This window comes from Macrotis lagotis, chromosome 3, assembly GCF_037893015.1.
Source record: "Macrotis lagotis isolate mMagLag1 chromosome 3, bilby.v1.9.chrom.fasta, whole genome shotgun sequence".
Lineage (NCBI taxonomy): Eukaryota > Metazoa > Chordata > Mammalia > Peramelemorphia > Peramelidae > Macrotis > Macrotis lagotis.
In genome coordinates, this window is record NC_133660.1 from 195,138,438 (window position 1) to 195,160,568 (window position 22,131).

Below are 22,131 nucleotides of genomic sequence, written 5' to 3' on the forward strand. Positions count from 1 at the left end.
AATTTTTTGAATAAGTGATTAATAATGAAAAATAATGAATGGGTGGTAGAAAGAATATTACATGATTAACATAATTTTTATAAGATGTATGCATAACAGATTCAATCAATTGGGAAGTAGTTCTCCCTTGTCCTACTTTTCATGAGCAGGAGGGGGAGAGAGGTAATTTTTTTCCCCAACCAGGCAATATGGCAGCTACAGTCAGGTGAGCTGAACCTGATACTTGGCTGCCTTTTTTTATATTCTGTTTCTAACTTGAGAAGAGGTGATTGAATGGTTGGTCTGATATTACCATTTCCAGCTTTGGAAGCAATATTAAGAGTTTCAGGGATTTCTACATCAGAGTTGACTGGCAGAAGGAAATTTCAATATGAAAGAAGATAACCACCATCAGAAAAAAGAGCACAGCTCTTGTTCTGGTCTGTCAAAAACTATGGATGTGAAAGTAATTATTTGTATAGTGCAGATTTGAGTGAAATTTGAATATTAATTGAGCAGTACAACAAACTATATAATGGTACCCTGAATTGGAGTGTAAATTTTTTTCTGTCAATGTGTGGTTTTGAGTCCTTAGAATTAGCATTTATTTTGTGTGTAGAGGAAATAAATAGCTATCCCATAACTGATTTACATTTTACATTTACTGACTTTCTACTCAGGTTAGTCAAGGGACATTTAATAAATGCTTATTATGTTACAGGTACTGAGCTAAGCACTGGGTTTACAAAGAACAACAAAATCATTTTCTGCTCTCAAGGAGCTCATATTCTAAGTAGCTACAAAAAAGACATAAACATAGAAAGATAAAAAGTAATCTCAGGTGAACATCCTAGCAGAGAACCAGGAAAGGTCATCTGTAGAAGATCATATTTGATCTGAATCTGGAAGGAAGTCAGTGAGAATAAAAAGGTAGAGATGAGGAGAGAAACCAATCCAAATTTTGGAGGAAAGTCCATTACAAAAGCAGGAAAAAAGGGAAATGGAGTGACATGTGTGAGAAATAGGCTACTGTGGTTGGATTGTAGGGTCGTTTTTTTTGAGGAGAACCTAGACATGCACCAAACTTATACTTTAAGTAATTTTCCCCAGAACTCTGGGATGGGCAAGAAAAGCACCAGAAAGTGCAAGGAAGACTATAACCTTTTGAATTAGAGGCCAAGATGACCCCAGACCTGAGGTTGGTCTGCAGAAGTCTAGACCTGGGAGGTGATCCTAAGAGAAGAGTCCTCCTGGCTCCAGCAGCAGCAGCAGTTGTTTTTGCTATTCACAAGAATCACTCAGAAAAGAAGGGAAAAGTCCATGCTGGGCACAAGGAGGTGGCAATATAAAACCAATCAGCATAAAAAGCAATTGAGGAGTAAATGATATCAGGTAAATATATGCTAAGAAAATAAAGTGAGTTAGTCCTGTTGTGAGGGTGAGGGATGACAGGGAAGGTGCTCAAGAGAAAGAAAGGAAGACCCCAGACAGTTCAGTTAAACTCCCTTTGGAAAAATCATGGGAACACATGGACAAGAGTCATATAATATAAGCAGGCATGATGAATGGGTTGTAATCTGTATTGTTGTAGGGATAATATAAATTGATGAAATCACAGATCTGTTTGAGCATTTCAGAATATCATCCTAGTTAATATCTCAAAAAAGAAAATGTGGTTTGTCATGACTTTTCTTAATGAACCCATGGTCTATAAAAGTAGAGTTTAAAATGACAATTTCTAGTGATCACCACTTCCCTTTCCTCATAAACCATCTGTCTAATAACCCATTCTAGAATTTTATCTGGAATTGACATTAACCAAAGGGGATAATATGAAGATACTCTCTCTCCCTCTTCTCTCTTTCCAAGCTCTCCCACCCCTTCCCCTACCCAGCTGAGGTTGGGCTCAGAGGACAACTTAAAACGTACTTTCAGATATAAGTCTCTAGACTAAACTAAAGTCAATCTCATCTGTGGCTGTCTGAAAATCTGACTAAGGTGAAATGCCTCTGGATTCATCTAAACCTTACTCAATGAGCACATAAAAACAAAGCTCTGAAGTGGTTTCATTCTCAAGGAATCATAGAATTATCAGAATTAAAAAGGGACCTTAAAGAATGTCTAATTCTAATTCTTTCATTTTGTATATGAGGAAACTGAGGCTCAAGGATGTCAAATGATTTACACCAAGTTACCAAGCTAATAAGTCATTGAGCCAGATCTGGAATCCAAGTTTCTGAGAAAAAGTTTTGCGCTTTATTCCTCTACCTCTTGGAATCATAGACTTAGTGGTGAAAAGTACTTCATAAATCATTTATGTACATCTCTACAAATCTTGAATACTGTACAAAATTCTTAGTGATATTCCACTTGAAGACCTCCAGTTTGGAACTTAGTGCCTCTTGGAGCATCCTATTTTATCTGGGGACACATGTTTTTCCTTATTTCAAGTCAACATCTACTTTTAATTTTTACCTCTTAATTTCTATCCATGGGATCCAGATCCTTTTCAAAACCAAGCAGATCAAATCTAATTCTTCATTCATATGATGAAAAGCCTAAAAATACTTGGGGAAAGAAATCATCTTTCCACTAAGTCTTTTCTTCTCCAAGTTAAATGCCTTAGTTCATTCTATAGATCCTCATATGTTGTCATGTTCAGTCCTTTTTTTCTTCTAAGTCATAACCTTTTGAATGTATCTCACTCTATTAATGTAATTTCTAACATACAGCACACTGAACTATACACAATATTCAAGATATGGTCTGATCTGGGCAGAGTACATTGAGGGCCGGTGCTTTATCCACTACGCCACCTAGCCACCCCTGATTATTTATCTTAATATAGAAAATATCCTTCTTAATTTTTGTATCACTTACAAATTTGACAAAGGAAACATCTGCCTTTTAAAAATATTTTTACTGATAACTTTTGTTTTTATTTTGCCTAAATTTGCTCCTAAATCCTTTCCTTCTCTCTACCAGAGAATTCATTCCTATAATAAAGATTTTTTAATAGAAAAAAAGAAAAATGAGAAGAGGAAAAGTGCCGGGTTTTTATTTACAACACCGGCTTCTTTATGCTAGTCCGTCCTCTTACTCACCAGTCCAACGCGTGGTGAGTCTTCGGGGTACCTCCGGCCCCCACTCTTTGATGGGGGAAGAACCAGACAGAGCGCCTGAGGTGGGTCATGAGTCTTTATTCTTCTGTGATCACATTCCCGCTCTCCCCCCACCTCTCAGCAGACCCTTTTATCCCCTCTGTCCTCCCTCCCATGAACTCTTACTCAATGAGGGGCCGAGTTCTGTAACATTCCCTTATAAGGTGATTATGTTTCCCCCTCTAAGCGACCGCCAAGCCTCTTCCCCCCGCCCCCAACATCTCCCCCTTTCTGTTTTACAAGGTTAGCACTTGGTGTGACCTTAAGCGGTGCTGAGGTTAGCCTTAAGCGGTGTCATTTCTACTGGCCTCTGATAGCCGGGGGCGAGGAACCCTGTCTTAGGTCATCTCCTTCAACCCAGGACCTTGCCCGTCCTAGGCGCCCGACACCCTCAGGGCCTGTCTTAGGTGGCTGGGTGAGGAGAAGTTGCCCGTCTTGGGGTTTACCTCGTCTTACCCCTAGGTGTCACATGTCATGCATGGCGGCTAGCCAGACTTGGGGATCCGCCGGGGGCGAGGAACCCTGTCTTAGGTCATCTCCTTCAACCCAGGACCTTGCCCGTCTTAGGTGGCTGGGTCAGGAGAAGTTGCCCGTCTTGGGGTTTACCTCGTCTTACCCCTAGGTGTCACATGTCATGCATGGCGGCTAGCCAGACTTGGGGATCCTCCCCCGTCTCCATGGCCATGAAGGCTTTCTGAGTAAGAAGCATATAGCCCCTCTGTCGCCTAGCTAGGCGGCAGAAACAGACAACAAGTAGGGTGATTCCCAGAATCAGCGTCCTTGTTCACCCTCAAGGGGGTATCCTCCCGCCATCTGGCAATCCCTCCATGGTATGGGATCCTCGATGTTTTCCCCTGTGGCCACACATGAGGGGCCCCACCGAGGCAGAAGGGAGCCCCATCGATGTATTGGTCACTAGCAGGCGAGGGTAGATCGGGGAGTTCCGTGCTACCGGAAGGGGAGAGGGAATAACTCGGAGTATTCCCCATGTCGGATTTCCTTCAGATGGAGCACCTCCAAGGATCCCTACGATGATCAGAAGGCCTGAAAAAGAAAGAAATTCCTCTCACCCCGTAGGGTTGGGCATTAATCAAGGTCTCTTATCTTGTAAACAGGGAGCCATCTTTCTGGCTCTTCTATCTTATCCTCGGGATGAAATGACAGGTGGCCCTGTCTTCTGTTCTTTACCGTTACAGGGCCATGCCAACCTCCCTCTTCATCTCTCCACATGACTTTAGAGCCTGGTAGGGCCTTGGTGGGAGAGGGCAGGAGCGTTGGTTCTTTCTTAGCATGTCCTTTTGGGGAGAAAAATCTCTGGGCGGCTGTAGTGCCGTCATCCCTGACTTGTAGGAAATTCATGGTAAATAGTACCTGAGACAGGTCTGAATGGGTCAGTGACCTGCTAACTCCCCCTTTCTGTTTAAAAAGATAGGATGTAGCAGAGTATCCATGTAAAGCTGGCACAGGGTGGGGCTATTGGCCATTCCCTGAGGTAGGACGGTGAACTGATAACGTTTACTGGGGGCTTGGAAATTGATCGCGGGGAGGGAAAAGGCAAATTTTTCTTTGTCCTCCGGGTGGAGGGGAATGCTATAGAAGCAGTCTTTAACATCAATCACTATAATAGTCCACCCTTGCGGGACTGCAGTGGGCATAGGGAGACCAGGTTGGAGGGTCCCCATGGGTACCATGTTGGCATTTACTGCCCGAAGATCAATCAACATTCTCCAACTCCCCCCTTTCTTTTTTATGACAAAGACGGGGGAGTTATACGGGCTAAGGGACGGTTCCACTTTGTTCTCGTGCAGGAGGGTCATTACTATGTCTGTGAGGGCGATGAGCTTTTCTTTTGTCAGGGGCCACTGCTCAACCCAAATAGGTTTCTTATTAATCCATGTTATTCTGGGGGAAAAGCTCATCTCTAGAGTGGCCCCAATTAATTTCCCCGCAGGCTAACAGGGGTGGCAAGTGTCAGGTTAAGCTGGCTCAAGATATCTCTACCCCATAATGCATAAGGGAGGTCGGGTAGGCACAGTGGGGTGAAGAGTCCAGATTCTTCCAAAGCTGACCACCGTAAGGCGTGTGCTGCTTTCATGGCAGATCTATTGCCCCCCACCCCCGTCACTGCTTGAGGGCTCTGTAGGAGTGGCCACTCGCGCCTCCACTGTCCCCTATTTATGACAGAGCAATCGGCTCCAGTGTCAATTATCCCTTTGAGCTTCTGATTTTCCACCGTGACGGTTAACAGTGGTCGCCCAGAGCTGACCGGGTGGACCCAGTTCACATGAGCGGGAGGGGTCCGCAAGGGCAGCGCCTTTCCTACCTCTTGGCCCTGTTTTACCAAGGTGGGAAAGGGGTGGGGGTTTGTGACCCTTACGGATGTGGGACTTCCGGGACCAAAAATGACCTGGGTATGGGTGACTAAGTCCACACATCTCTCAGCCCCTGTGATGAGCGCTGGGAAAATATTTAGCTCAATGGGAATCATCGAGGTTTCCCAAGGCCCGATCTCTCTCTGCTGTGTCCCTTCTCTATAGTCAACCCTCACGGGGATAGTCACAGTAATGGGGCCGCTGTCTTCGAGCACGGGGGGGGCCCCGCGGCCGGGCCCCTCCCTTTCCCTTTTCCCGACTTCCCTTTGGATCGGCAGAACCTGGCTATGTGACCTGGTTTTCCACAGGAATAACAGGTCGGAACTGAAGTGGAGGGGGGCCGCTGCCTGCACTGTGCTTTGAGGTGCCCTGGCTTTCCGCACCCAAAACAGGTGGGTCTCACCTGCATACCGTGAAGGGCGGTCAGGAGGCTATCCTCCCGGTTCTCCATGGCAGTCACTAAGGCTTGAATTGAATCCTCGCTGGGCATGTCCAGCAATTTGTCAACAATTCCTTCTAATGAAGCGTCGGGGGGAAGGCTGCTAATGGCTGCGATCCCTTTGGGGCGAAGACCCTCTTTAATCAATTGTCTCATAAGTAGATCAGATCCCGGGGTGTCTCCCATTATACGAGTCACTGTCTCTTTAACCTCGTTCACAAATGAGAGGGGTGTCTGATCTGCTCTCTGCTTCAGCCCAACCAACTTCTGTGTGGCTCTCCCCCCTTTCATGGCTCCAATCTTATCCCAAGCTGCAACATGTGTTTCTTTAACAGTCTCTAGCTCAAACTGGCCATACTGGGCCTGAACAGCAGGGTCAGTATAGGCTCCAGTTCCACACAGGAGGTCAATGGCTAAATCCAGGGGAGTATAACCCCGGGATTTTGCCAGTTTAGAGGCCTCTCTGCGGGCCTGAGCCTTAAAAGCTAAATATAAGGAGGCATCTAGGCACGCGGCTGCAATTTCGTCAAAGTCAGCAGGGGTCCAAGGGTGCGTAGCGAAGAGGTTTTGCATCAGTCTTTTTACATAAGGGGAGCTTGGGCCGTATTTAGTCACGGCCTCCTTAAGTTCCTTAAGCATCTTAAAAGGGACAGGGCGGTAGTCTCGGGCTCCGGTAAGGGGGTCCGTAAATACCGGGTAGAGGCCCCAGTCATCCCAGTCCACCTCCTCCCCTTTCTCTATTGCTATGGAGGCACTGGTGGCAAGTAGGCCGGATGGGCGGAGCCCTTGAGGGGATCTCTGAAGGGCGGACAAGGAACACGGGGGATTTTTTGCCTCTGTTTCCTGGCTGGGCCGCCAAGCCTGGGGCGCGGCAGCTGTCCAATCAGCGCGGACTTCTCCCTCCTCGTCAGCAGCCTCCCGGTCCCACCTACTCACGCTCCTCTTCCTGCCACCCCTGAGGGCTGTTTGCACCCCTCCCTTCCCGCGCTCGGAAACTTCCGGCCCTGAATCTTCTCCCTGGGGGCCCCTTGTTCCCCCATTGTTTCTTCTAAGTTCCTCCCACGGATACAGGGGAGGGAGTGGCCTTCCCTCTTCCTCTGAGCCCTCTGAATCCGATCCCGCCAACGAGCTACCCACCTGAGTGCTGATTGTTCGTGCCAAAGTCACCTTCTGGGGATGCAGGGCTGCATCCACTATCTTATACACTGTAAAATCCTTGGGGGTCAGTTTTCCCGGGCAGGTGTCATTATAGGAGGCCATCTGCTGCCCTACCACCTTCCATTTATCTGGTTGGATCCCACTATGTTGCACCCAAGGGCAGATGTTCCAGATATTCTCAACAAAAGCACGGCACGTCTTGATAGGTAATTTACGACCATGCTTAGCGCAGAGTTTATAAAGCTGCACTGCAACGGCCTCTTTTTCCTCCGGCTCAAAGGCGGGAATACTATTCCGGCCCCCCATGCTGTCTACTAGCCGAGGCTGCAATCCTAACAGGTGGCAGAACTGGAAAGTTCCCGTTCGGCAAAAGAGAAGGAGGCAGCAGGGCACAATCAGACAGGCCAGCACGGCAAGGAGCGTGATTAGAGCAGAAGGAGAAAGGGGAGAGAAAGAAAGCATAGTCAACACAATAGGGATATGTCCCTCAGGCAATATCTGAGAGTAAACGCCCTCTCCTTCCTCCCGGTCAGAAACGACCGAGGCTGTCTGGAGAATCCGACCAGCGGATTCAGACGTTCCCTAGCAAAATCAGGTCCCGGGTTTCGGCACCACTTGCCGGGTTTTTATTTACAACACCGGCTTCTTTATGCTAGTCCGTCCTCTTACTCACCAGTCCAACGCGTGGTGAGTCTTCGGGGTACCTCCGGCCCCCACTCTTTGATGGGGGAAGAACCAGACAGAGCGCCTGAGGTGGGTCATGAGTCTTTATTCTTCTGTGATCACATTCCCGCTCTCCCCCCACCTCTCAGCAGACCCTTTTATCCCCTCTGTCCTCCCTCCCATGAACTCTTACTCAATGAGGGGCCGAGTTCTGTAACATTCCCTTATAAGGTGATTATGTTTCCCCCTCTAAGCGACCGCCAAGCCTCTTCCCCCCGCCCCCAACAGAAAAGAATCAGCAAAACAAATTAATACATTCAAAAAATCTGAAATTCTATGAAATGTTCTACACATGTAAATCCCCCCACTTCTGCAAAAGAGGGGCAGGAGAAGTATCTATGCATAGTTTATCTTTGAGGGCAAGTTTGTTATATGAACCATACATGCTGCTGATAAATCATTGATACTCATAAGAGAGACTGGAACTAGGTATATAGATCTACATAGAGATCATAATTGAGCCCATGGGAGCTGATTAAATTACGAAGAAAGAGGACAGAGAAAGAGAAAAGGGTCTAGGACAGAGTCTGGCAGTACATAGTAGTTAAGGCCATCTCAAACTCACAATAATATTGATTGTAAAATTTATCTTTCCCTCTTTTTTGAAAAGTAAGATAAGATTTCCTTTTCCCCACTCTTCAAGAAATTTTAATGTCACAGAGTATACTTTTTTCCCCTATCATCAAGTCCATGCTATGAATTTCACATACCTCCTACAGATCTAGAGTTGCTATCTTTCATCGGTTTCTTGAGTTCTTCTAACTCAGTTGGTCATATGAGTGGGTGGAGGGAGTGTGACTAGCTTCTTTTCAACACCTTGTCTCCTTCCAAGAATATGCAACTCTTCTTAGGTTTATATTTTTAAAAGGTTTGCACCTATGTCAAATTTTCATGATATGAATGGTCCAAGTATATTTTGGAGAAATTTCTAACTTTTCTTAGCTCAAAGGCCCCAAACAAGAAAACTGATGAAATTTACAAATAGTACTCTTTAGTATTCATAGACTGGCAACTTAGAAATATATTTCATAATATTATAGAATGTTGTTTTCCCAAAAAAAGAAGATACATGATGGATTATTAATCTCCAAATGTAAAACAATCCAATTTATTTATATTCCTGTATTTGAAGACTTCTCTGGCAGACTTCCTCCCCACCCCAATCCCATACTTCAGCTTCTATATTTTTTCTATTGTTCTTTGGTGGATGGAGGGGAAAAATTTATTATTTTCTGTTTCCTTTCATTTTTCATTTTTTCTTCCTTTCTCTGGGTTCCTGTTCCTGGCTCTTCTACTTTAAAAAAATCCATTCTCCACCTGTTTTCATCTCTAGTCTCTTCCTTGTGAGCTTTCTGGTAGATGTCATTTATTTTTCCTAGTCACTCAAAAGAAAAACAGAGTGCAAAAAATCTCATCACAATATTACCCAATTATGTACAATGAACTAAGATCTCAATAAAAATATGAAAAGAAAAAAAGCATTTTTCACAGATGCTTTTATGAGAGATTATATGTTATGATCATATTTCTGATTGAGAGATGTAGACAGTATAAGATGTGATGTTTACTATTAGATATTTAAAAATTAATTACAATTAAATTAATTTTTTAAATTTTTAAATTTTTAAAATTAATTTAATATACTGAGATCCCTTTAGAAAGGTGTTTCATATATATATATTATATATATTTGAGCTATACAACATTTTAGGAGATACATCTACAGAGATAACTTTATACAAAGATCCTCAAAGTACTGATAATCAAATGAAGTAACAAAACAAAACAAAACAAAACAAAACAAAACAAAACAAAACAGGGAGACATACTCATTTGAGTGATTCACCAGGATCATGAAAGCTTTGAAAAAAATTACTGATGCCTTTAATTGAATCATACACTGGTACACTGGAAAAAACCCTACAAAGGAGCTATTACATGATATACACAGAAGCACAAATCATCTACTAAGAAAAAAAAGTATGGCAGTCCAAATCATCCACACTGGGGGGGAAAAAGAGTAATTGAAAAATATATATTGCCCAGATCATACAGCAGTTCATCAATTTACAACCAGGTTCCAATTAGTGAAAATAATGAATTCTAGGGGCAGCTAGGTGGCACAGTGGATAGAACACTGGCCCTGAAGTCAGGAGTACCTGACTTCAAATCCAGCCTCAGACACTTAATAATTACCTAGCTGTGTGGCCTTGGGCAAGCCACTTAACCCCATTTGCTTTGCAAAAACCTAAAAAAAAAAAATGAATTCTATAAAGTGGTTACATTTATTTGAAATCATACTATTCCAAGTAATAATTATGAAAAATATAGCAATTGGTTCCCACCCAATGGAAATATGCATTGTGAATTTAAATAATGAACCACTTCATTGGATTCATTGTTTGTTTTTATCAAGACTTAAGTTATAGCCTTGTGATCAATTAGATGGTACAGTAGATAGAGTGCTAGGCCTGGAGTCAGGAAAACTCTTCCTGAGTTCATATCTGGTCTGAGATACTTATTAGCTATATGACCCTGGAAAAATCCCTTAATCTTTTTTGCCTCAGTTTCTTCCTCTGTAAAATGATCTGAAGGAGGAAATGGCAAACCACTCTAGAATCTCTGCCAAGAAAATTCCAAATGAGGTCATGAAGACCTTATTGTGCAAATGTTCAACATGATTGAAACAACTAAGTAACAACAAGAAATTGAATTTCATTAATAGGTATATATTCAGCTAAAAAATAAACTACACAAAGCTCCAGATTGCCTCCAAGGCCGTTAACTCTTCCAGGTCAAAGAGCAAGAATCAAATAAAGTTTACCACTCATCATCATCTGGCATCACTCCCTGGTCATCTTTATGTATGATATTCCCCTATCAGAATTTAAGCTCTTTGAGGGCAGGTACTGTTCAGCTTTTTTGACTTTGATTCCCAGAACTTAACACAATGCTTGACTGGTAAGATCCTAGATCAAGAATTAGAAGATAGCTCAGATTGCAACTAATCCAACTCTCTTATTTATGTTTGGGTCCCATAGAAGTTAAATGACATGTCCAAGGTCACAAAGATAGTAAGTAGCAAATCCATAATTCAAAATCAGATCCTATTGATTCTAAATGCAGTACCATCTTGCTTCCTCATTACGCCAATGTTTACTCCAAATATCAAGTTAGATTATAAAACAAGGAAAAGACCTAGGGTAGGCACAAATAGGCTTTATCATATTACCTACTAGAATAACATACATTATCATGGTATAGTGGAAAGAATATTGTATGTGGAGTCAGAGTATGTAGGTTCAAATGCAAGTTTAGCTACTGTTCCCCTTAACTTCTATGGGCAAGGTGAACCCAAGTAAAGAGAACCTGGAGCCAGGAGACCTTAGTTCAAATTCAGCCTCAGACACTTACTAGCTGCCACTTAACTTGTATTTAACTCAGTTTTCCTATCTGTAAAATAAAGTATTCTCTACTGGCCTGTACTTGCCAGAGTTGTTGAGAAAATCAAATAAAATTATAATTATAAAGCACTTAGCCTGATCTGGTATGTGGTTCTTAATATCATATAAATATTATATTTATTTCAATTCTCTGGTTCTTAGTTCTTCATCTCAAAAAGGATAGCTTTAGATAACTTAACTTTAGATAACTTCTAAGATCCAGTTATAAATTCAAGTATGGAATGTATCTAGAAGAAGTTGTGAGAGTAATAAAATAATAAACTAGAGAGGCAATAGAAGAGCAGCCCACACATTATATGACTATATCCAAGATACTTAGAAAGTCTGAAAAAAACAGGTTGAATATTTGTGAAAAAGATATAGGTAAGAATTGATCAGGATGAGAAGTTGTGAAAGGTTTGTGATCTATATAAGTGAGAGCAAAGACCCCACCCTGGCAAAATCATGGATTCACCCAAAGTACAAAAATACTATGCATGAGAAAATAAAATAGCAACTGAAATACTTAAATAGATCTGTGATCTCATCAGCATGATTATTCTTTCCAACAGTATAGAATGCAAATTGACCATGCCTTCTCGTCTTCTGACACTCTTGTTCATGTCCTTTTGCAGATACTTGAGAGGATCCTGGCAATCATCATATATATCTTTTGACATTTTGTGGATATTATAAGTGCATTTGGGCTGTTCATGAATTGTTATCTTTGCCTCTTACTACCTGATCTATTTATATTCTTTTCGGTCATACATCAATGTTGTTTCTCCTGAACTTCTTCATTGATTCTAAGTTGGTAATAGGTTGTAGCTTATTCACCATGCACTTCTCTGTTGTCCTTTGGGAGACCCTCAACTTTAATTCTTTAGAAATCTTGATATTTCATGAATTGTAATCATAAAGCAACACTCGAAAAGCAGTAATATTTTAAAAGGGGAATTTGTATTTCAGGTGAAAAACTTGGGGATCATTAAAAGCAGTTTCCCAAATGTGATCAAACATGCTGTCCTCCTCCTGTTCAATTCTGGGTCCAATTCAGATATCATCCATATATAGTGTCTGTCCATGATATGAACTCAAAACATTGCTCTAAGGTTATCCATACAAATGTATACTAGAGCTTGGATAATAAACATTCACCAGTCACTTGGTCTTTCCTGCGGGGAGACTTGGTCTGAATTCTTTTGATCATGGATCTTACATAGGAACCTCAGCAAAGTGCTGGGGTTTGACGCTATGAAGAAAACATAGGAGACTTAATCATCCTCTACCATTTGGATTATACACTGGGTATATACCATGACAGTGGCAAATACATTTACTAAATATGTCTCCTTATTTTATTGGTGATTATTAGTAATCATAAGGTTTAGAAACAAAGTTATTTCTTTTGTCACATTTTTCAAGAAATTCTATGTGATTTTAATAGATGTAAGGGAGTACAAACCCTGGTGGAGGAAAGCTTTTAAACCAATATTTTACTCTATAGGATTATGTTTTTTTTAAACAATACTCAACAAACAGTAGTAGAATTTTGACTAAAAGTAGAATCTTTAGATCAACTGTGCAATTGTAAAAAGATAATCTGCCTGCTCACTTCTCATAATTTCATCAAGGATACTCATATATAGATTATTCTTAGGGTAGGCACAAATAGGCTTTAGCATATTACCTACTAGAATAACATACATTATCATGGTATCGTACCCTCAAAGATTATGCTTAAGGAAGATTTTGAAGAGGTGGAAAAGGATGCATGTAGGTCAACAGTCACTGATATTTTTCTTAGTTATCTATTCTTGGTAAGAATTTTCCCTCCCCCTACTTGGCATTCTCCTTTCTATCGGATAAGGGTAGCAGTGAATAGAGAACTGGCCTTGGAGTTAGGAGGATAGGAGTTCAAATCCAGGCTCAGACACTTAATTCTTACATGCTGAGTGACCTTGGGCAAGTTACTTAACCCTGATTGCCATACATCCAGGGTCATCTCCAGTCATCCTGCTTCATATCTAGCCACTGAACCCAGATGGTTCTGGAGGAAAAAGTGAGGCTGGTAACTTAGCACAGCACCCCCCCCATCCAAATGTAATTCAAGTGCTTTTCATAATCACCTCCCCTGATGTCATGGTCTTCTTGGAGGATGAATGACAAACATCATCTTTCAGATATCTTGAAAATCAATCCCTCCTTGCTCTCAAAATTGTGTTCCCTCCAATTTGAATGTCTTCTATGGATTCTTAGACTATAGGGTGCCACTGTCCTTCCTTAGCACTATTTGCACTTTTCCATCTAGAACAAAAGAAAGTTTGTTCAAAAAAATCATAGAATTCCAGACTTGACAGGGACCTTAGAAGTGATCTAGTCTAAAAGCATACATAAATAGGAGTCACCTATGCAGCATCCTTGACAGGTGGTCATACAGTTTTTGATTCCAGGAAAGCTATAAATAGGAATGATCAAACCACAAATTTAAAAGGAACTGATAGTACTTGTATGAACTCAGCAGCATAAAAACAGCTGAGTTTAATATCTATGAATGAAGTTAAAATAGAAAACCATCAAATGACTAGTTTACTGCTCTACTCCCAACCTTATTTCCAATCCAGCATTCTCCAAGGTGGAGTTTTCAGTGTGCTAAAGTGTCTACCATCATAGAATCTTTTCTCCTGGAGTTTTTCTCCACCTTCCATCCCTGCCCCCCCCCTCCATACACACACAACAAAGAAGCCTAATTTGAAGGCATACTTTGTGAAGCTCGCTTTGTGTCCCCAAATTGCTAATGTAAAGGGTTTGTCCTGGTCATACCCAGATTTCCTAACAAGGAAGCACTCTGCATCCTGTGTTTTCCTACCAGGTGAATGGGTGTAGCTTCTTTCTAATGATTATATAGCAAGAGACCTGAGATCTCTGTCCAAATCATGTCCTTCTTAGTTTCAGGTGCTAGTGGTGATCCTTATTAGTGTAAGTGTTCTAACAATAGTTACCTTGGATCCAGGAATCCATGTGAGATGTTATAGCTAGTCAGCCTGGTAAAGAAAATCTGAGAAGCCAGGATGACTGATACTTGAAGATGAAACAGGTTTGGACTTGGAGACTGTTCTTTATAGGAACTGAACTAAGCTATGAATCTAATCTCCTTCCCCACCCTAGTATATGAAGTGGTGAAAAGCAGGGTGGGGAATCATCTTCTACCTGTTGGAGAGTATACCTGTATATTTGTTATTATACCTTTAAAGTAAATAGTCCCTTATAAAGGCAAATCTGATTGATATGAGGTCATTAGTCAAGAGTCCAAATACCTTATGAGAGGAGTGAGATGTATCATATTTGGCCTTCAGACCAGGTAAACAGAATTACACTAATGATATTCTTTCTAAAATCCTTTAAAGTGAAAAGAGTGGGAGAAAAATCAGCATATATCAGCCATGCAAGATAACATAGAGAGAAGCTGTAATGTAGAAAGAATAGCAGTAGAAACACTTAGTAATTCCTTTGGGGCAGAATTCAAGAAAAGAGAACAACCTGCATGGCTTCATCAAGAACAGGTCATGGAATACTAACTTTATTTCCTTTTTTGACAGGATTAATAGACTGAAAGATCAGGAAAATACTTAAATAATTTATATTTCTGTAAAGTATTTCACAGTTTCATACAATTCTTATGTAAAAGCTAGACGAAAGTGCTCTTTTTCATTTTATTTTGATGTTCTTCAGAGTAGAGAATAGTTCAAATCTGGGACTAATCTGATGGAACTTGTTGGGGGTTATCATAGTTTTTCTTGTAAACTTTTGTTATAAACAATCTTGAGATATAAAACTGTCTTACTGTCTCAAGTTTTTTCTTTTAAAATTCATATTGGCTTTATTTGTGCTTTTATGAATGATTTTTTAAAGGTTATTTTGCAAGGCAAATGGGGTTAAGTGGCTTGCCCAAGGCCACACAGCTAGGTAATTATTAAGTGTCTGAGGTCGGATTTGAACTCAAGTACTCCTGACTCCAGGGCCAGTGCTCTATATACTCACCTAGCCATCACCTAAATGATTTTGTACTTTATATCTTATTTCCTAGTCTAAAGCTCCATTCCAACATCTCTTCCCTTTTAAAAACTGATTTATATTTTAAACTTATCTTTTATTTTTAGATCACCTTCATTTCTAAACTTATCCCTCTCTCCTCTCCTACTCAGAAAATCATCTTTTGTTAAAAAAAAACAGTTCTCCAAAATCAACACATTAAATAAGTCTGAATATATAGAATATATTTGAAATTTAAACTCCTTGAGATAAGAACTATTTTTGTTTTTTGCTTTTTCTTTGCATCTCTGGCATTCACCATAGTGCTTTGAACAGATTAAGCACTTAACAAAGGCTTAATTGATCAAGTAATTAATATCCCTTTCCTATATTCTAACCAACTCTCCAGTGAAGGGGATAGTTTCTTATCACTTTTTGGTGAGTTTAACTTAATCTCTATCCTCCCACCGGTGGTGGCATTACACAGCATTCACTTTCAATTTTTTTTTCTAAGGTTCTTCTCATTTATATTGCTATAGTAATAATTAAAGCTACATACAATTATAACTGTAAAGTTTTTGCAAAAAATTTACATATATTCACTTGATCCTCACATCTGAGATATTTATTATTATTCCCATTTTATAGCTAAGAAAACTGAGGCTTTGAAGTAATTGGCCGGGGTCACACAGCTAATAGGGTCTCAGAAAAGATGTGTATTTACATTTTTCCTGAATCTCTATCCTCTAGACCATCTAGCTATTTCAATTCGTGTACATTCTTTCCTTGGTTCTGCTTACTTCATTCTCCATCAGTTGACTTAAAAGCTTCCAAAGTTTCCTCTGTATTCTTTATATCAACTGTTGCTACAGCACCACAATTTATTTCTCAACCAGCAGATAACTACTTTGTTTCTAATTGTTTTTTTTTTGTAGTTAGGTTGACACATTTTGGATATATGCGGAGATTTTCTATCTTTGACCCTTTGGGGACATTTCTCAGCGAATAGTTTTTAAAGGATATGGACACTGTAATCACTACAATCCGGAATGGGTGGACCAATTCATAGCTCCACCGGCTGTGTATCAGTATGGCCCGTTTTCCGCACACCTCTTTTGTCAACTTTGATTTGCTGCTTGTGAAGTTGTCTCTTATTTATCAATAGGGATTTGGAGCATTTATTCATTCTTATTGACAAATATATGATTATTTTCTTGTAGGAAGTGTCTGATCATGTCCTTTTATTAAAAATGAGCTGGAGTTGCCGCTGGAGGGAATGAGTTTCCCCCTCGCTGGAAGTCTTAGAAGACCTGGATGGCTATTTTGTCAGAAATCGTGTGGGGATCTTCTGGTTCAGGTGTGAGTGGGCCCCTCGCCCACTACTAACTGCTTGATTTAGTGGCCGGCAGCATGGGAGATTCTGATGCTGCGGCTGGGCATCTCCGGGGTGAAGTCCAGGCACTGGAGCCGGGCTCCTTTCCCAGGCCCTTCCAGCTGGCAACAATGTAGCGGGTGAGTGTGTCCCGGGCGGCCCAGGCCCTCCCCGCGGCCCGACTGGCCACCGCACGTGGGGCTCGGCCCGGCCCGGCCCGGCCTCTCCCGCCGCTTCTCCCAGGCCGAGGGTGGAGGTGACACCGAGGGAATCTTCCCGGCAGCCTTTTCGCGTTACGTGCCCCATCCCGACCAGCCTGGAGGGCGGGGGGATGTCTTGCCCCTCCCCCCTCTCCTCTTCCTCAGCAAAAGGCGGGAGGAGCCGGACGGGGGTGGGGGGGGGGGACGGACGGACGAATGAGCGAGAGGGAAACGGCGAGGAGCGGCGCGGCGCGCGCGCGCACCAGGGCACGCACGCACGCGGCGGGGGCGCGCGCGCAGGCCCGGTCCTTGCCGCCGCCGCCATTTTACCTTCTGGTCCTGGCCGCACGGCGGAGGCTGTTGTAGGTGGGGGGGGCCCCCCGAGCCGAGGATCGCCCTTGTCCCCGTCGCCGCCGGCCGCCCCTCGTCGAGTCCCCTCTCTCGCCTCGCTCAGTCCCTTCCTCCATCGCCGCCGGGTCAGCGCCACCATGTCCAAGCGGCACCGGTTGGACCTAGGGGAGGATTACCCCTCCGGCAAGAAGCGTGCGGGGACCGATGGGTAAGCGCGGCCGGCCCGGGCGGGGGGCAGCGCCGGGCTTTGTTGGTGTCGGAGGCCGGGGCTGCCGCTCCCGGGACTCGGGCGGGCGGCGGCGCCAACGCCAGGCCCGATCCGGGCCCGGAGGCCGGAGGGCCCCACGCGGGGGCAGCGCGCCCTCCCCGGGCCTGCGAGCTGCGGGGGCAAGGCCTGGCGCGGGGCCTCGTGGCCGGGCCTCCGGCCTCCCGGTGGGGAAGTTCCGGCAGGCCCGGGCCCCGCCGCCCGCCCTCCCCGGGCCGGGAGAGGAGGCGTGCGGGCCCGGCCCGGGACGGGGAGGGTGCCACGGGGGGGCGCGACGGGCATCGGTCGTGGGGGAGGGCGCGCGCGTGCTGTCTGGCCCAGCGTGGGGGCCGGCGGGTGCGGGCCCGCATCCATTCACAGCCTTTAAAGTGGACACTACCGGAGGGCAGCTTCCGCCCCTGCGCGGCTGCTTCGGCCGCCCTGGCCACCCCCTGGCCCCCGGGGTGGCAGCGGCGCCCACGGGATCCACCGCTCCTCCGGCTCACACCCAGACTATCTGGAGATCTGGAGTCAGGAAACCTCAGCTTTGCAACCTGGACTCTGAGGCCATACACTTAATTGAGTCTTCAAGCGTCTTTCTTTTTTTTTTTCCTATCATTTTTGAATAAATAAAGCCGTCTATTTGAAAGGCAAAATTTTTGCAAGTCAAATTCCTAGGAACACATTTACTCACATTGTTTTCTCTTCCTGCGTCTTCTAACTCACACTCAGAGTATTTTTGAGATCTGGAGTCCTGAAACCTCATCTTTGTAACCTGGACTCTGAGGCCATACACTTAATTGAATCTTAAATCTTTTTCTATGATTTTTGAATCAATTAAAGCCGTCTATTTGAAAGGCAAAATTTTTGCAGGTCAAATTCCTAGGAACACATTTACATTGTTTTCTCTTGTATCTTGGAGAAGATACAAATCTTCTTAAAGCTCATTCCAGTAATCTTGCACATAATAGGGGAAAAAACTGTGGAATGAGTAATATTGTGCATCCCAGGTTATTGCTATTTGTACCCATTCTCATCCCCACAACTTTACTTATCTCTGACTTCGGACAAATCACTAGAGTCGATTTCCTCAGTTTTAAAATAATGGTTTTGTTCTATAAGGTCACTTCAGCTTTTAATTCTGTGATCCTATAAATGCCAAAGCTGATTGCTCCCAATTAGTCATTTCACCAAATTTATACTAGTTTAAGATAAATTATACCTTTTTTTTTCCTTAAACATTCAATCTTGAGTTCACTCCAGGCAGATAGAAAGTGAATTGTGATTTCTCTGGTATCAAAGTGTGTAGAATAAAGCAAAAAAATTTTGTTACCTAGCTTTTGACTATTAAAAATAGAATTTCACATTTCACTATCTTTCAAGAAGTTTCACAACTTAAGACTAAATTGATATGTATTTGGTTTTTTTTCATTTCTGAAAAGTTTGTTTCCTGGAGGCCTATATCCTCTAGTCCTGAAATTAAAAGTTATCTACAGTAGCCCAATGAAGGAGAGAACACTAGGTTCTTTAATTTTTTGAAGCAGAATAGACTGCTTTTGTCATCCCTAGGGATGGAAGTGGCTTTGTCTCCTTTGGGGGAGAAACCAAATACTGTTGGAGTGTTTTAAGAAACTGAAACTAACATTTATTAAGACTGGGTTTATGTTAGAGGAAATGTTAAATTCACTTTATCTTTTAAATGCTCTTTCTCAAGTGAGGTGGTTGGTGCATCTGTACAGTAATGTCTCATGTCCAGGTAGCTACATCGTGTTTGGTTAAGGTAGTCCTTCAAGACAAATATCTTCATATTTATAATTATTAGGTAGTTAGACTTACTTTGAGTTAAGTTGTGTATGTAGATGTAAAAGTTTAAGTTTCAGCTCTCAGGCTCAGCTATAGAATACTTAGGTTGATTTATTCTACCTATCTTTCAAAGATTTCATCTTTATAAAATGATGATATAACTCATGGTTAAGTTATATATAATGCAGCAGAAAATAGCTTAAGGATTGATGCAGTCAGGAAACATTGGGTTTAAAATCAGAAGACCTGAATTTGAATCCTGTATCCGCTCCTAATTTTTAACCTGAGTGATATTGGACAATTAGTAAGTTTGAAAGCACCTACTCTGTACTAGACACAATAGCTACAAATAGAAAATCAATCTTTCCCTCAAGGTGTTAACATTCTATGAAAGGAAATATCAAGTACACATAGATAAATATGTAATATCGAATGTTAAATGCCATAATTTTGAGAGTGAGGGATGTCAGGAAACTTTTGTAAGGAGCTGGCACTTGAACTTGGAAAGAGCTAGGAATTTTCAGAAGTGAAACTTAGAAAGAAGTGAATTCCAGACCAGTCTCCTCGAAGGCACTGAAGGTAGGAGACAGGATGAAACTGATATTGGAAAGAATTCTGGCTCTGAAGTCAGAAGCCCTAGGTTCAGATCTTCTCTTTTACAGTTATTGTGAACACCATCGAGACATTTAGCCTTCCCAAATCTCACATTTCTCCGGTTGGACTTTGTAGCCTCTGCTCTAGATCTCTAAACCAACCAACATTATATTTGAATATGAACCCAATTTTTTTTTACTGGAAGGTAACAATGTGTGAAGAGGAGTTATGTATGATATACTTATTGGATAGGTAGAATGAAAGCAGATTTTGAAGGGTGACAAACAGGTGTTTGTATTGTACCTTAGAAGCAATAGGTAGCCTAACTGGGATTTCATAAACAGAAGTGTGAAACCTGTGCTTATCAAATAGTACTCTGACCAATAATGTGAACAATGGCAAGTAGAGACTGGAGATGAGCAGACAAGTGAGATTCTTGTTATAGTCCAGGTGAGTTTAAATAAGAATAGTGACCGTGCTAATTGAGATAACAAATAAAGATATTCTAGAGGAAAAATTGACTGGCAACCAATTAGATGTGAGGAATAAGGGAGAATGAAGAGTTGAGAATAACTTCAGGTTGCTAACCCAGTGACTGGAAGGAAAGATAGTTCTGTTGTGGACTTTTTTTTTTTACAAATTTAGTTCTCCCCCTAACCTTATTCACTGAATATTTTTCTATTGTTGATTTACTTTAACTGATTGTCTTCAACGTTCTAACTGGATTTTGATTTAAGATAGTATTTCTGAAGAGTCAGGTAGGGATTTCCTGAGGCAACCATTAAACCTTTCTGAGACTTCTTTTACATTCATGATGTAAAATCATGGAATTGGTCTAGACAATTTCTGAAGTCCCCGACTTACATCTACATCCTTGGATCTTTCCAGAGAAGTGGCAACTTTTGTAAATTGTCATTTTATGGCACTGAGAGGGCTTAAGAAGTTTTCATAATTGCTAATTGACTTAAATGCAAGTCTGCAGGTTTTGTTTTTTAAATGTAGGCCGTTGGTGAGTAAATTTTTCTTTTTAATGGTTCATTCTTGGCAGGGCAGCCTTGGGAGTGCCACTTCCAAGTCTGCTTTAAATAGATAGAGGTAATATATTTTTCTTTCTGTGCCCGCATCAAGAGTTACTAGTAATCAATGTGTTATATCCTTTTCTCCCCCTTTTTCTCTTCTCACTTCCATCTATTTAGAAATCCTAAGAACATAAGTTTGGAATTAAATAGAAGGGTTAGATTTTTGCAGCAATGTGCTACTTCAAACCAAAGAACATTCTTGAAATCAAGGAATGTTAATGAAGTATAGTTTATCACTGTTGGCATTCAATATTAAAAGTTTAGGTTTTATGACATGAACTGAGTTATAGTGTTTAGCTTAAAATCAGAGTTTAAATTATTTAAGAAGACTTTAAATAATATTGATTCTACCTGTATAAGCACGTAAAACACAAATTGTTCCAATTTTCAGTTCTATAGTTCTCATCACACAGTACTTGGGAAAACCTATAGTTCTGTAAAAGATGGCAAGAACATTTAAAAGGTTTCATCATATTTTATACTTGGAATTATGCTGTCTGTAATTGCTTGATCAGTGGGACAGAATTCAAACTACACTGTCAGTTTTGATTAACTCTGTCAGAACAGATGCTCTTCACATGTACAGTGCTGTATGTAGTGATATTTAATAAGTGTTTGAATTTTCCTCTTTTTTTGTTTTCTTGTTTTTGAAAGACAGTGGGGTTAAGTGACTTTCCCAAGGTCACACAGCTAGGTTAATATTACGTGTCTGAGGTTGGTTTTGAACTCGGGTCCTCCTGACTCCAGGACTTGTGCTTTATCCATTGCATCACCTAACTATATGTGGAAGTCATTGCTATCTCCCCCCCCCTTGAATTTTAGTCTAGATTAAGTTTCAGATAATTGAATAAGTTCCTTTCTCCAACCCCTGAAATTTGTGTAAACTAACCAGTAAAAATCCTGAAAAATCCTGCTCCTTTCTCTTTCCATTTCTTTTTTAAGGGAAAGGAAAATTTTTACTGGCCAGAGTGTTCAATGTATTATTAGGACTGGATATACAGTTTCTGAAATGAAACTTCAATTTCAGTCATTTCCAGTTAAATTAAACAATATTCTGCCATGAGCAAGTCACAACTTATTTTAGTGGATATAATGTCTTGTAGTACTTATCTCACAGTATTGTTGTGAGGTAGCATATGAAATACCATATTTTCCCCATAAATAAAACACCCTTTTCCAAA

General features: G+C 41.7%; 2 protein-coding genes across 4 annotated transcripts in view; one reads left to right on the plus strand and one right to left on the minus strand.

Annotated features, from left to right (window-relative positions):
- LOC141518043 (uncharacterized) overlaps nucleotides 1–17,724 on the minus strand; it is a 37,228-nt gene extending 19,504 nt beyond the window's left edge. Inside the window, exons 1-2 of one of the 3 annotated variants that reach the window (XM_074229698.1) lie at nucleotides 16,108–17,724; nucleotides 13,405–13,582 (exon numbers count right to left, since the gene is read on the minus strand). In XM_074229698.1, the coding sequence (XP_074085799.1) occupies nucleotides 16,626–17,369 (744 nt within the window). In that variant the 5' untranslated portion in view covers nucleotides 17,370–17,724 and the 3' untranslated portion in view covers nucleotides 13,405–13,582; nucleotides 16,108–16,625. The remainder of the gene's footprint in view (nucleotides 1–13,404; nucleotides 13,583–16,107) is intronic. The other 2 variants (XR_012477065.1, XM_074229697.1) reach the window with 2 other exon arrangements.
- DHX15 (DEAH-box helicase 15) overlaps nucleotides 17,200–22,131 on the plus strand; it is a 74,676-nt gene continuing 69,744 nt past the window's right edge. The window contains exon 1 of the mRNA XM_074229696.1: nucleotides 17,200–17,438. Coding sequence (XP_074085797.1) covers nucleotides 17,368–17,438 — 71 coding nt within the window. The 5' untranslated portion in view covers nucleotides 17,200–17,367. The remainder of the gene's footprint in view (nucleotides 17,439–22,131) is intronic.